The 15,514-nt window shown below is 47.6% G+C and overlaps 2 protein-coding genes across 5 annotated transcripts in view; one reads left to right on the top strand and one right to left on the bottom strand.

The window, feature by feature from the left end:
* Window positions 1-12,451, bottom strand: part of QDPR (quinoid dihydropteridine reductase) — a 27,482-nt gene extending 15,031 nt beyond the window's left edge. For 2 of the 4 annotated variants that reach the window (XM_040966076.1, XM_040966074.1), the window contains exons 1-2: window positions 12,439-12,451; window positions 1,837-1,942 (exon numbers count right to left, since the gene is read on the bottom strand). In XM_040966076.1, the coding sequence (XP_040822010.1) occupies window positions 1,837-1,941 (105 nt within the window). In that variant the 5' untranslated portion in view covers window position 1,942; window positions 12,439-12,451. Of the gene's footprint in view, window positions 1-1,836; window positions 2,097-12,438 lie in introns of those variants that run through there. The other 2 variants (XM_040966073.1, XM_040966075.1) reach the window with 2 other exon arrangements.
* Window positions 5,698-14,050, top strand: CLRN2 (clarin 2). The gene is made up of 3 exons (XM_040966077.1): window positions 5,698-6,007; window positions 11,755-11,934; window positions 13,772-14,050. The coding sequence occupies exons 1-3, from the start codon at window positions 5,755-5,757 to the stop codon at window positions 14,035-14,037; spliced, it is 699 nt and encodes a 232-aa protein (XP_040822011.1). The 5' UTR covers window positions 5,698-5,754; the 3' UTR covers window positions 14,038-14,050.
* Window positions 14,051-15,514: the final 1,464 nt, after the last annotated feature.

Here is a 15,514-nt window from a genome sequence, read left to right on the forward strand (position 1 = left end):
AGAGCGGTGCCCAGAAGCAGGTGAGAGAAGACCTGTCGAAGACTGAGCATCCTGCATCCCAAGTGCTTGTGACTAGAAGCGTTGAAGAGTTTGATTTCCTCAGACTTGGGAACATCCCCATACATGACAAGATACCCTGGGTGGAACCTGAGTCTAAACATCAAATTAATTTGTTTCAAATACGCCGCATAACACAACCTTCTGAAGGCAATTTTACATAGGATTTTTAATAACTGTGCACATAAGTCCCATGGTGTAGAATTTCCCACTTGTAGCATCCATCTACCAGAAAGTTGTAGACAGTGTAGATTTTCAAATTTGGGATTTGGGGGTTGAGCATTTGTCTGAATCTATAAATGAAAAGGTTCGGAAATGAGAAGTTTCACTAAGCAAAGGAACTGGCAACTAACCCGCCACCCTCCTTACAGGTACACTGGGTTCGGCAAGCCTACTGGAGCCATGCTGCACCCCATCCCTGCCCATCCTGCCTTCAAACGCCTACCTCCCCCCACAAGGCTGCATCTAAAAGCCTAACTCTGGACCCGCACACATCATGGGTCAGCAGAAGTAACGACTTCAGGCTTCGCTGGCCATGTGGTACCTGGCAAGGGGGCAAGAGATGAGCTTGGCACCACTCCACAGTATCTTTTAGATGCTGAAATACAAACCACAGGCAACTTCTATTTGTCCCTTCTTTGGACTTTGTTGCCAACCACTGAACATGTAAAACCGCCCTCGCCCTTTAGGCTGTACAAAAACAGGTGGCTGACCAGATCTGGCTCCCGGAGGAACCCAGCCCTGCAAAAGAGAGGGGCACACTTTGAATTCAGGATGCACACACAGCAGGTTTGAATCCTGGCACTACTTCCTCACGCTCAGGCTTGGCAGCAGGGTCCTCACCCTTACAATGGGGGAGAAGACCCTCAAATCAGTGATTCACAGGATGAGTGCAAGGCTTTCATGAGCATGCTGCAGCTCCTAGCATAGGGGACACTTGGTCCCTGGGTCAGAAGGCCCCCAAAGGTAAACATACCTTCCTTCAGCTGTGAGCACCGCATCCAGTCATTAACTGCCATGCCAGGGGCCACAGGGAATATGAAGACAAAGGCACCAGGAAGCCAGGGGTAGGAGAGGAGTCAGAGGCTCAGCCAAGTCACAGCCCAGGAGCAGGCCTTCCCTCCAGGCCAAGTGACTGGGAGGCTCATGGCAGTGAAGGGTGCGCGGGTCTCAGCAGCACCACTGCCTGCCCGGGGAACACTCCTTAGGCCTGGGAAGCCGCCGTCCTCTGCCGGCCCCAGCAGGTGGAGGCCAGGGAGGCTGCACAGTGCAAGGACTCATTCAGAAGTGTGTTCCTGGACCAGATGTTGGGGGAAGTCTACCCCTGGCCCACGCCCTGGGGACAGTCCCAAACCCACCATCCCAAGAAGGTGCTCAGAACTCAGTGCAGACGTTCACCACGCGACAGCAAAGACGACTCACGCCCTGACTGCTGCTGCAGCTGGGCCCAGGACTCCCTGACCACCTGTCAGCTCTGCTCGCGCTCACGGCGTTCTGGGAATGAGAACCTGACCGTGCACGCAGCTGAAACAGACTTTGCAAAGCAAAGCAGCGAGCAGCATCCGAGAGGCTGGGAAACCTTTTTTTTTTTTTTTTTTTTTTTTTTTCCTGTCCGCTCTCAGAAACCAAAGGGATGCAGGGTCCTGTGCGCGCACCAGCAGCACACGGGGGTCCCAGCGTCTCCCTGCCCTTGCAGGTTGCTCTGGGAGACCCCGGACCTCGCAGTCACCTCTGTGCACGCCCCACCGGCTCACACCCCCGCAGCCCTAACAGCGTTACCCAGTCCCGGGCCCGGAAGGTCTGCACGCATCGTGAGCCCAGGGCGCCCCTGCCGCCGTACACCAGCACCCGGCGCGCCTCGCCCGAAGCCGCGGCCGCCGCCATCCTGGTCTGCTCGCCGGGATCCCGACTCTGACTGCCCGGAGCCCGGGCGCCGCGCCCCGCCCCGGCCCGCCCCGGCCCGTCCAACCCGCCAAGAGCGACCGCGCGGCGGCCGCACCCCGCGCCGCGCCCGCTGCTGCCGCCTAGCGCACGGCCACCCGGCGACCGGCAGGTGCAGGGCGGAGACTGGGCGAGACGCGATGCACGCCGGTGCCCGTGGTTTCTGCGCTCCAACACAGCCCCTTGTGGAGAAAAGAGGGGCCAGCTAAGACAAAGTATGTATGTTTTCCTCTGCATAAAAGTGAGGGTTCGGAAGTCCCACTGCCTGGTGCCCATATCCAACAGTTGTGTGGCCTGAGCAGCTTCCTTAACTACTTCCTACCTCAGTTTTTCTCGCCAGTAAAATGGGAATCATAATGGTCATAGTGATAGAACATGGGTAGGATTGTAAAAAAAAAAAAAAAAAAGTGCCAGTTGAACAATATTAAACCGTTTTAACCACCACCTCGGTTACAGAGCGTTTCAAAGACTGTGTTGGGCTGGATGTCTCATAAAGGCAGGGAGGAAGAGGACTGAAGAAGGCGTTAGAGAAAGGAGCAGGGAGAGGACTCCTGGAGAGCATCTGTGAGGGCCCTTTTCTCAGAAAGAAAAAGCTGTTGGGGCCAACGCCGTAACACAGCTAGTTAAGCCACTGCTCAGGGATCCCTTGTGGGTGCTGGTTCCAGTCCTAGCTGTTCTACTTCTGATCCAGTACTCTGCTAATGAGTCTAGAGCAGCAGTGGAAGATGCCCAGGTCCCTGGGCCCCTGCCACCCACGTAGGAGACCCAGATGAAGCTCTGGCTCCTGGCTTTGCCTGGCCCAGCCCCAGTAGTTGCAGCCATCTGGGGGGTGAGCTAGTGGGTGGATGATCCCAGTGACTCTGTGACTCTGCCTTTCAAATAAATGAATAAATCTTGTTTCTAAGTGGTTGAAAGAAAGTGACCTGGGGGTTTTATACCTTTGCCAACATGTTGTTATTACTGAATACTGCATCCTGCCTTCATAGCTGCACTGCCGTTTGGTGCACTCCAGTCCCTGCATGCTGACTGTGGCCGAGCCAGTCTTTTTTTGCTGTTCATGGCATGGGCTCATCAGCTTATAATCATCACAGGACCTCCTCCCTTATCTTGCTAATTCACAGTTTTCAGATTTTCCCCTTTTAAGCCCCCTTCTACACCCTGTGGCTTGCTGCAACAAGCTGTCTGCCTGAGACTAACCTAACCTAGCTAGCTTCCTCTTAGCTGTGTCAGCCCAACCGGCCCTTTGTCTGGCAAGGGCACAAATTTAATGTTGCAGATTCCTCTCCTTGGGCCTGTGGTTGTGGGAGAACTTTTTTTGACAAGAATACCAATGGCCTACATGTAAGGCTCACCAAATGGTGCCACTCATACCCAACCATACAACCTGGCATTTCTGCTCCTCCCATTAGAAGCCAGCTAGTAGGCCACTGCCGCCTCAGTCACCACAATAAAAGATGTCTCAAAGTCTTGGTAAGTGTCCCTGGGGAGTAAAGTCCCTGTTGGTTGGGGCCCTGTGCCCTGTCACTTTGGCCATCTCGTTGACCCTCTAGGTCTTGACCTTCCAGGGGTCACATTAAGCAGCATCGCATTGCCCCCTCGCTCCACATGCAGTGCCTTGTCACCAGCCGACACACAGATGTTTGTTCCACAGATTTGCACAAGGTAAGACAGGCAGAAATGTGTGTTTAGAGAACAGGCTACCGCCAGCAATGAGATTTATTTTCAGAAACTTCATTATGGAAAAATCAGAGAGCTGAAGACTGCCTCGACAGGATGCATCATTTCTTTGGTGTTCCATGCTGCAGGGCTAGCTCATTTGACAGTAATTTTATAACAGAAAAAGAGCATGTGAGGGTCACAGATACTTTCCCAGAAGAGGAATTGGAAGCCAGGTCTTCCATAGCTGGAGTTGGAGGTGTGCTTAACACACCTCCAATTCAGCATGGCAAGAAGTTGGAAACTGTGTGTTTACCATAGTGTCTTTCTTTAAAAACCTGCTTATACCTTAAAATACCAGAAGTCAACATAAGGCCATCATGTACAGCAGAAATATGACCCCAAAGGCATTACACAGTACTGCCTTATAAATATATGCTTAATGTTATAACAGTATCAATCACTTACAAATGTGTGTCTCATAAGCCTTTACATTTGTATGTATTAAGTCATTTGTTATCAGGAAAACATTGGCTACTTCAAGGTCACAGTCATGAAGTTGAGATGTTATAAATTAAGAAAAAACTGAATTCCAGCCCAGATATGCAGTTTTCCCATGGCAGAGGCAGGTGGAACCGTCCCATCGCTGCCCACTACCTAAGGTGGCTGCACCCTCACCCTGTGCCTGTAAGTGGCACAGGCTCTTTGTGTGTGCCAAAGCCCCACCAAGTTCCAGAGGCCTCTTCCTTCCGTTCACTCCAGAGGAGGCCCTAAAGCAAACTCCGATTGTAAGGAAGGAAACTGACCTGTCCGTTAACACTGCCCAGTGGACACCCTGGGACTCCTAGCTGTAGGCAGGGCAAGCTCCTGAAACCCTCAGGCTTCTACAGCCAGCCAAGAAAGCACCTGTGCTACCTCTGCCAGAGGGAGTGCTGCCGGTCTCACACAACAGAAGACATTCTGCAATAGAGTAAACCAAACTGTTATTTTAAAAACACAGTTTATTTGTTTACTTTTTAAAGGCCAAGTTTACAGGAAGACAGAAAGAGGGAGAGACAGAGAGGTCGTCCCATCTGTTGGTTTATTCCACAAATGGCCACAAGAGCCAGGGCTGACCCAGACCAAAACCAGGAGCCAGGAGCTTCATCTGGGTCTCTTACAAGGGGCTGAGTTCGTGAGCCACACTCCGCTGCTTTCCAAGGAGCATTAGCAGAGAACTGGACCAGAAGTAGAGCATCTAGGACTCAAACTGGCACTCACGCGGGATTCTGGAGTCCCAGGTGGCAGCTTAACCGGCTACACCACAACACCTACCCCCTCTTAGCTTTTAGACAAGTACCCCAGCAGCCTGACCACTGGTGGCTAACAACGGTAGGAAAGCACATTTCTGTTCTGTTTCAGAGGACCTGAGAGGTGGTGACAGGAGGAGGCGTGTTAGGGTCCAGACAGCTTCAGCAGACAGACTGACTCACATTGCAATTTTACCCTCAGCAGATTCACCCAGTGTTGTTTACATGATCCAATTAAAGCTGTAAGAGCCAGCGGGCATCTCACGGGATCCCTAACAGCTCTGAGAATGCTGATGGCAGTGACATTTTAGAGAGAGAAATGCCAGGGCACGCACCGCCGAGATCGATATTTGACACTGCACATTGTTGGTGATAATCATTCCGCATTTGCTTGCCTTCTACTTGTTTGGAGTGTTTTTGCTTTTGTTTTTGTTTGAGATCATTTTAGCACACCTTTATGGTCAGGTCAGCCTGGCTTTGCCTGTTCGCTGACTCCCTTGTGGGGATGAGGGCCATAGCGGGCTTATTTTATTTATTTGCAAAGGGGAACAATTAATGCCTGCGCAGAAACATGAGGCGAGTGGGAGCTATAGGGTTACTTCCTCTCGTAATACACTCGGCTGAGCAGCGGCAGGTGAACACAAAGTCTCAGGTAGGCGTCTGGATGTGGCTGGAGTAGATGCAAGATGCATACGCTGAGAAAGGACGAGGGATGAACTTGAGATCCTGATGTACCTTTGGGAGAGCCCAGAAGATGCCCATGACTCCCGCTGTTGCTCGGACACCTTGGAGATGACCCGCGCCCACTAGCATGCCTGGATGGTTCAAAAAGGCGTGGTATGGGCTGGCATCTGTGCTCAGCTGCTCCTCCTTCCTCCTGATCATCGTGGCCCTGGCCGTGCCCCACTGGCTGAGTGGGAAGATCCTTTGTCAGACTGGAGTGGACCTGGTCAACGCCACAGATCCAGAGCTGGTTAAATTCATTGGAGACATTTACTACGGGCTCTTCCGAGGGTGTAAGGTGCGGCAGTGCGGGCTCGGGGGACGCCAGTCCCAGTTCACCAGTGAGTATCATGGGGCCGAGAAACCTGGTTCAGATGCTCTTTGCAGTGCCAGGGCGCTTATGTCTGAAGGTGGAATGTGGCTGCTGCCTCGGTGTGAGGCAGCCTGTTCAAGCCCACAGTAAGCTGGGCTTCTTATTCTACACCCAAACTAGCCGACCTGCCTGCCTCCCTTCCTGTAGCCTCTCTTTTCCTAAAGAGGTGTGTAGAAACAATAGAAATAGGATATTCCCTATCTTTGTAGTTCACCTCTACTAATAATAATTATGAAATATTCCCCAGTGCCACTGCCCTTCACATGGCTTCTGTCTTGTAGGCTGCACAGTAAACTGATGGAGGAGGAATTATCAGTTTTGCAGAAAAATAGACTGAAGTTCAGAGAGTTCACTTAATGTGCCTGAGGTCACCCAGGCAGGAAACAACAGGGTTGGACTCCAGGCCCAGGCCACGTGACTCACATCTTCTCAGCCACAGCCATATGCAGGTGCAGAGAAGATCCTTCTAGAAGCATAGCAATTGCTTTTACGGAAAGAAATGTGACATACAAGCTTTCTAAGAAGAAGCAAAGGGGCCATGCTCCTGGATTCTGGAATCAAACGCTTTGGAGCCCAGCTTTGCTGTTTGCTGGCGGGAGACTCAGGCCGGGCACTTGCCAGCGCTTTGGGAACTTGAGTAGCACAGACCTTGGCCCACACTCAGTCTCCCCTCAGAGCTGCTCAGGATGCACGCTCCTGCCAGAGAGGCAGAAATCCAAGGCGGGCTTAGGTTAAAGACAGGGCAATATTCTACAAGTCTTTAGAATGCCACAATTAGATCCCCAGTGAAGACAGTGTTCTCCGAAGCCGTAATGCATCAACTCTACACTAATACGAAGGGACAAGGTGTTGCATTCATTTCTTGGATTCGATATCTCAGAATTTCAATAGTTTTTAGAAACCTGGCCAAGGTAAACATCTTACTAAGCAAACGAAGAGAGAAAGCTGGAGCTGTTGATAAATATAATGCAAATGATCATCATGCATAAACATGAAGAAAATATGTATTTGTTGTGTCTATTCAAGAAAAAAGTCTTGGGGCATCTTTATATTTATGCAGCAATTAACCTGGACTCTGACTATTGGAAAAATAACCCTATCAAAAAAATAAGAGCAAAAAACGCACACATATAATTAAGGAAATAAAACTAAAGGAAGTGTAACCAACCACTGAAGGTAATACTTTTTTCCAACCTGGATCTCTTAGTTTTAAGTGATGCCTGTGGACCCAATGGTAAGACTTAAAAGGGGGTGTGATGTTTAAAGGGAAGTCCTGAATCAAGGTCTACTCATGCTGTGTTCAGAGACTTACCCGCCTTCCTCCATGTGGACAGCTGAGAGTCGGTCAGCCATGTCCCAAGTACTATTTGGAGGAACTCATTAGACACAGCATCCGTCTGATTCACCCTGCAGAGTCGGGTCTCTGAAGCACTGTATGATCTGAGAAGCATCCAGAGTGTTTGAGTAACAGCTGTGGAGTAGAACAGTATTTGAGAAAGTTTTGTTGCCTGAGGCTCTGGGGCTGTCCCTTGAAAAACGTTAGAAACTTTTATTCACAGAACCCTGGACTTTGTTGTCTTTGAAAGCTTTCACAGACTGCCCAAGCCCAGGCTCTGCTGGCTCTCCTGCCTTTCCACTGCAGAGGGTTGGGGACCCCCAGGGTATTACAACATCCCCACTGCCCTTCTGGTCCCTTCACTCCAGCTTGGAGTCAGGATGTACCCACGTGGCCACTTACGAGTGATCTGTTAGGATCTTACAAAGCTCACTTCACTGATGAGAACATTGAAGATCTGAGAAATCACTACAGGAACTATTTTCTGTAAAAGCATGCAGCACAGTTGGGGCATCACAGCTTTTAATTCTCTAGTTCCCTCCCTACTTCTATCCCATAGATATCCCCCAGGGCCTGGGACCCTTACTTCAATGTCATGTTCTCCTGATGAGCCTTGCTGAGGCAAAGAGAACTCCAGCCTTCTCTGGGATCAGAAGCAAATTATCTAATTGGCTTTAGTGCTGACTGAATAATAAGTAGTCCTGGTATTTAAGTGACATAATCCTAATACCTACCAAAAAAATATTCCCATTTGGTGCAGGCATTTGACCTAGCAGTTAATGGCCCACAGGGACACCAATTTTGAGTCTCTGGATTTAATGCCTGCGTCTGTTTATGACTCCAGCTTCCTGCTAATGAAAACCCTACATGGCCAAATAATTTATAATAATTAGGTTTCTGCCACTTTCTTGGGACACCTGGATTGAGGTCCTATCTGCTAAGTTCAGTCTCAGACCAGGTTTGGCTGTCCCAGGACTTGAGCAATGGATCAAAAAAGAGATGGAAGATGTCTCTGACTCTCAAAAGAGATCCAAACTCAAAATAAGATCTCTGGAATTCACACTACTGTGTGATCAGATCTTTAAACCTCTGCTTCTCCAGTTTTTCAGATTTCTCTAATTAGTAAAGCAGTTAAGACAGGACTCCTGGTTGTGGAACCTTAGCAAAGCCACAGCCTTCTCCAAGCAGCAACGGAGAAGGGTTGGACACCAGAAGACGGAAGAATGTGTTGTTTATCACTATAGACCGTATGTTCTTCTGGTTGTGGATTTCAAGCTTAAAACTTAAGCCTAATTGTTACATTGGAGACACAAAAGCTTCTAGAATTGGGTACAAATATGAAAGACAATGGGCAACAGCTTTCCGGGGGCAGCACCATGGGACAGGACTAGTGTCAAGTGACCTTCCAAAAAACCAAGTGGAAAGGAGTGATGCATTCAGTGTCCCAAGGAAAGAGTTGAATCTTCATGAAGTAACTTACAAGCAGGTAAAGAATGAGATTTCGGTCCACCGGAAGACCCTCAGGCCTCAGATATGGCACATGAATGTGGTAGCTGCATGAGATACAGCCTTTGACAATAAAGGGTTTTGTTTTCTTGTTTTTAATACAATTAATTCAGTCCTGTTTCAGAAGCTGAAAATGGGGTATTCATCATTGTCCCTTTCCACATCTCACCATGTACCCTAAATTCCTCCCTTCAATATGATAATTTGTTAATTTTCAGATCTGGATATGGGTTCATATCAAAATGTGGGTAAAATCAGTTCTTTTTAATAGTCACGTTGTATGGTTGTATCTTTATTAAGTCAACCTCCTATGTAGGTTTTCCCCAACTCTACTGTGTTGTAAGGAGTAACCAATATACACGGTTTGGAGCACATGAAAAACTGCATGTAAATTCCTAGAAATAAGGTTGCTATTATAGATATTACCAATAAGGCTGGAGGCATGAACAAGACTTGAAGTGCCTCATCCCTATGTTGTCATCTATGTGGTATATTCACAGATATTTTGACCTTTGCCAATCCCATATGCAGGTGATTATTTGAAAAATTTGGTGAGGATTACTAAGGTAGTTGTCCTAAGAAGTGCCTGATCAAGGAAGAGATGATGGGGACCTGTGTTGAGGTATGTAGAGGTAAGCCTCCACCTGCGATGCTGGCATCCAACATGGGTACCAGTTTGAGTCCCAGCCACTTCACTTCATCCAGCTCTGTATTAATGTAGCTGACAAAGTAGCCCCCACCACCCAGATGGGAGACCTGGATGACGCTCCTAGGTTTGTCCAGCCTGGCCCTTATAATCGCAGCCATTTGGGGACCATTGGGTGATAGAAGATCTCTCTGATCCTCTCTCTCTGTAACTCTGCCTTTCAAATAGATAAATCTTTAAATTAAAAAAGGAAAAGTTTGAAACAATTAGGTAACCAGGCATAAATTACCATGTCTGGAACAAAAAGGGCTGAGTGTATGAAAAGGGAAGTGAGTGGGGGAAGGATCTAAGGGTCAAGGGGGTGGGATGGAAGCAAGGGAAGAATGCACACAGGGAGATGAACTCCTGGGAAAGGAGCTCGCCTTCCAGGGTCAAGTTTCCCAGGCTGATGAGATAACCTTCTGGAGACAAAACAAGTGGAAACACAGCAGTGGAAAGAAAGGCAACATAAGTATGGACTGAAGATACCTTAACAGCAAGAAAGTCAAAATTCCTTCTTGGGCTTGGAGATATGATGCTTGGTGAATAAAGGGAGGCGGAGGCACAGAGAGCCAGCAACTGGACTAGAGGGGAAGGAGTTAGGAGAGTGAGAGTAGAATCTGCAAAGTAAAACCTGGCCCAAAGAAAAGGCAAACACAGGGCGAGTCATCTGTATCAAATGACGTAGCAGACAGGATGGTACTCAAAAGACAGACTTTACTTAACCATGAGGCATCTAGCAGATTCACCTAAGAAGAATAGGTATGCTATTCTCAGGAGTTCTTCAATTTCCACCATTTAAAATTCTCTATTCTTATCCATTGAAAATACTGACCTGAAATTATATACCAGACAGTAAATAAGATTACTTTTAAAGTTGCCTTACCCAAGATAAGAAGCTTGATGTCTCCAGCCTTGACGGTGAAAGGAATTAATACAATATACTTCATAAAATATACAGTCCTTGACATGAGCAATATTCAGATGGTAGGCAGTAAAAGCTTATCTCTTTTAATTCATTCACAGATATTCTTGTACTGATGAAGAATCTGAGGGTCTTAGAGGTTACATGAATTTGACAGGTCACAGAGAAAAATAGTAATAGCAGCAACTGTGGCCACCGTTTCCAAGAAGTAATTGCCTAGGCAATACCTGAAATATTTTATCATGTTCACACTCACAACTGGTGGCAAATACAGAAAAATACAAATTAGCATGGCATTGGAGAACTCTGCCACATTCATATGGCATATCATTATTTTAAAGTTTTGGAGTGGACACTTAACCTGGTCAGTAAGAAGTTTGATTCCCACATTGGAGTTACTAGTAAACTTCTAGTTTTAGCTTTTGACTCCAACTTCCTGCTACTGCATACCTTAGGAAGCAGCAGTGATGGCTCAGGTGGTTGGGTTCTTGGAATGAGTTCCCAGCTCCCAGGTTCAGCCCCAGCCCAGCCCAGCCATGGCAGTGTTTGTTGGGTGAACCAGCAAGGTGCTCTCTCCTCCCCAGCCTCTTAAATAGTCAAACATTTTTAAAAGATTTCTTTATTTATGGAAAGGCAGATATACAGAGAGAATGAGAGTCAAAGACAATCTGTCCGCTGCTTCACTCCCCAAGTGACTGCAACAGCTGGAGCTACGCCAATCAGAAGTCATTAGCCAGGAGCTTCTTTGAGCTCTTCCACCCAGGTTCAGGGTCCTAAGGCTTTGAGCTGTCCTTGACTGCTTTCCCAGGCCACAAGCAGAGAGCTGGATGGGAAGTGGGGCAACTGGGATACAAACCAGTTCCCATATGGGATCCCAGTGTGTGCAAGGTGAAATTTAGCCACTGGACTATCGCACTGGGCCTGGTAAATGAACATTTTTTAAAGAAGTGTTATGCGATCGGAGAAGTAAGTGTGCATGCATACGTTTTGTCACTGTACATTAGACCTCAGAGCTGTGAGGTCAGGGACACTACATGCAAATTCTGTGTCTACTCCAAGGAAGAGAATATCTTTGACCAGCTGACATGTGGCAGCCCTGGGGGCCATGTATTCATCTCAAGATATCTTCTGGTTTTCGAAAACCCATTTCCTGCTGCCTAGCCCTCAGGCACGTTTTGCCAGAGCCTCCAAGAGAACAAGTGTGAGCTTTGGGAGAGTTGGCCAAGTTCTGAGGCTGAAGTACTTCCTGTCTTCTCTCCCCAGTCTTCCCACACCTGGTGAAAGAACTCAACACGGGCCTCCACGTGACGATTCTGCTGCTGCTCTTCCTGGCCTTGGCTCTGGCTCTGGTCAGCATGGGCTTTGCCATTCTGAACATGATTCAGGTCCCCTACCGGGCAGTGAATGGCCCAGGGGGCATCTGCCTGTGGAACGTCCTGGCAGGTAAGGAAGCTCTCTGGGGAAAAAAAGTCAAGTCATGCCATCACCAAGCTGGGCTGTGTGCAGGTGGAAAGAAGTTGGGAAGAAACAAAAATGCCCTGCCTGGGCCTTCACTTCCCAGGTCCAAGCCGGGCATTGATGACCTGGGTACCAAAAACTGCGAAGTGTCACCACAGAAGACCATAGAGTACATGATTGGCTGAGAACTTTAAGCCTCAGGAAACTTTAAGTCTCAGGATCGAAGGAGACAGGACAGAGAGCTTGGGTACAGAGAGGTGGGCATCACGAGAGTGGGTGAGGACTTGGAGCTGCTACTGCAGCCAGACAGGACCTCCACTGTAACAGAAGAGAAGGCAGCAGGAGGCAGGGAGCCATCTGTGTGCCAGCTCTGAGGATGTGTGCCATCCAGCCGCAGATAGGTACAACGACATGACTCCCCCCCTTCCTCACCTGCCCAGACACCTCCCCTGGACCTCACCCTTCTACCACCTGCTGCTTCCTAAGCACCTGCTCCTGCCAGGCAAGACCTGGAGACTGGGTGGTGTTTCACCCACACCTCATGACTTTCTGGCAGCAGATATTTTAGACCCATGTTCACAAACTAAGAGCCTGAGGCTGGCAGAAGTTCAAAGATCACATCAGCATGAGTGGCAAGGATGGGATTCTAGCCCAAGAATACTGAGTCTAAGCCCTTGTTCTTTCATTAATCCACAGTGTCACTGCTTATCATTGTCACCTATGTTTTTAAGCCAAAACCTGAAACAAAGATGTGTGTGTGTGTGTGTGTGTGTGAGAGAGAGAGAGAGAGAGAGAGAGAGAATGTGTAAGTTTATGTGTATGCTCACTGGGAGTATATTGATGTCATAGTTGGTTAAATAATATTTGTGCCAAAAATAATGAGCAAAAAATGAAATGAATAAAATGAAGGTTGTCTCAGAAAAGATTTAGAATGGTACCCACCATGATAATAAATTCTTTGCCTTATACAAAATGGCTTTAAGGAATAAGTAGTGTTATGTAAGCATGAATTGTAAGGTAATATAATGAGGAAGTCAGTTTTATGTAGTTGCCTAGGTTTGCAAACAGCAGTTGCTCTGCAGAACTATTTACTTGCATGGCCTGACATCCCTCAGACTTCCGATATCGTGTGTATTTCAGCATGAATCCTCCTAGTGGCTGGCTGGAAAGAAATATACTAAAATGTTCAATGTTTATGCCTAGCTGTTAGAGCGAACTTCGACTTTTCATGTTTATGATTTTCACTGGCATCCAACTTTTATTCAAAAAAGTGCAGTATAAGAAAGCCCAGCAAATGTGTTCTGTAAAATGTGAGAGAACACAGCACATCAACATGTTAAGCAGCAGACAGGAAATCCGTGAGTTTCCACAACCTTCCAAGTTTCCTCTACCTCCCTTTGCCATCCTTAAAAGAGAGAGAGGAACACCCAGCCACACCCAGGAGTCAAACCCAGCCTGCAAAAACACATTATTGTTTTCCTCTAGCTCCCTACACAGCTTTCACATTCTACATGACAACCACACCCTTATAAGCTGTCCTTCTGCAAAGGGGCACCCCTCAGACACAATGGAACAGGGACAGAGAACAAAGGGAGAAGGAGCCATATTATAAACGGATCTGATTCAAAATTTATTTCATTGCCTCTTGCCCCTCACGCTGCATGGGTTAACCTGCAGCCGTTAAACACAAATTGAAATTTGTGTCCCTTTAGTTATTTCTGAAAACTATCTCAAGTTTGTTGTACATGCTGTGCAAGTAGCCTTGAGTCATTACCACCTACAAAACGGAGCCAGAAATGAGCATGCCCTTTCTGGGTTTCAGGTGGAGTCGTGGCCTTGGCCATCGTCAGCTTCATGGCCGAGGTGAAATTTCACGACCTGACGGAGCGAATCGCCAACTTTCAGGAGCGGCTCTTTCAGTTCGTGGTGGTGGAGGAACAGTACGAAGAGTCCTTTTGGATCTGCGTGGCTAGTGCTTCAGCCCACGCTGCAAACCTGGTCGTGGTGGCCATCAGTCAAATTCCCCTCCCTAAGATCACGACCAAAATTGAAGAGGCCACAGTCACGGCCGAGGACATCTTATATTAACAGCCTTCTTCTGCCCGCCTTATTTCTTAAGTCAGCACTGTGGTGGGATGGAGACCTTCTACCCCATGATGTTCCTGTTCTTGGCAGGAAGATGAAAAATATGAAGGAACTGGGGCAGGGGCACAGGGACTGGAACAGAAGGGAAAAACTTTCCTGGGATCCCTGGCATCTCTATACTTGTCCGAGGACTTGGGAGTTGAGAGCTGCCACTTGCTAGCTCAGTGTGACATGGGGCCATTCCCTGAATGCCTGCTGCTCAGCTTCCTCATCTGTCAGATGGGATTGTCATGAGGTTTAAATGGGTGATGACATTGCCAGCCTTTGCATTCTGAAGAGAAATAGAGGTTCTAAATGAGCTGGTCATGGGTACCCCGGGGCAATTGATTCCAGACCCCATCAAGGATGCCGAAATCCTAGCAGCTCTGATCCTTAATATCAGATAGCATAATACTTATGTTTATATGCAACTGAAGCAGACCTTCCTGTATCCTTTAAACCATCTCTAGATTAAGTATTACATGACATTATGCCATATAAATGGCTGTTGTGCTATATTATTTAGGAATCAATAAGGGAAAAGAGTTTGAATATGTTTGGTATGGATATATTTTTTTTCAAATATTCCCATTTTCTATTTCCAAGGATGTGGGTCACATGGACGTAGGTGGCCAAGGGTTATCCTGTAAATGGCCGTGGACTCCTGACCTACCTCATGTAGTCTTTTGGAGAGAAATGCAAAGAGGCATAGAATTAGCTCTCCAATTTTCAGAAATATCCACTCCATCCACCTGACACAGGAATTAAATGGCAATAGTAACACTAGGTAGGAAAGCAAGTACCAACTATGCTGGACACTTTCTGAAGGATTTTACATGAAATAACTCAATAGGTTCCCACTATAAAGTCACATGGAAATCCCCATGCTAGCCTCATTTTGCAGATGAAGAGACCAAAGCACAGAGAGGGTGGTTAACTTGCTGAGCTCAGGAACTAAGTCTGTAAAGTCTGGAGTCACTCTGCTGATGTGTTCCTTGATGCACACACAGTAAGACGTAACACGACAAAGCCTTCAGTGGGGCAGGTGTACAGCACTGAGAAAGGCACTAGATCTTTGGGACAGGATGTGCTATTAAAGTGCCACACGGTTAACACTTGATCTGAACTTTGAAAGATGAGTGGACTTTTTCCAGCTGTAAGAGAGCAAGGTTGGAAAAGGGCATTCCAGGGAGAGGAAGCTGGGTAGGAACAGGGCATAAAATTACAAACAGGACCGAAGCCCATGTGAATCTACTGAGAGATGAGAATGTCGCTGCAATCAGCCTGTTGGAGAAACCCTGCCCTTTGGGCTTATTTTCCTGAGCACTACCAAGGAGCCTCACTTCACGCATCAACCTTGCTGGGCTCTACATCCAACCATTTGGTCAAATCCTATCCTAAGTGAATGTATCATATCTTAATGAAATTCACGTTAAAATCC

The sequence above is a fragment of the Ochotona curzoniae genome, unplaced genomic scaffold, assembly GCF_017591425.1.
Source record: "Ochotona curzoniae isolate NIBS_2020 unplaced genomic scaffold, NIBS_Ocur_1.0 scaffold_4505, whole genome shotgun sequence".
NCBI lineage: Eukaryota > Metazoa > Chordata > Mammalia > Lagomorpha > Ochotonidae > Ochotona > Ochotona curzoniae.

Bases quoted from the DNA above. Each gene is read 5' to 3' on its own strand.
- CLRN2 (XM_040966077.1), top strand. From the start codon at position 5,755: ATGCCTGGATGGTTCAAAAAGGCGTGGTATGGGCTGGCATCTGTGCTC. The intron at 6,008-11,754 runs GTGAGTATCATG...TTCTCTCCCCAG, and splicing joins ACGCCAGTCCCAGTTCACCA to TCTTCCCACACCTGGTGAAA. The intron at 11,935-13,771 runs GTAAGGAAGCTC...TCTGGGTTTCAG, and splicing joins CCTGTGGAACGTCCTGGCAG to GTGGAGTCGTGGCCTTGGCC.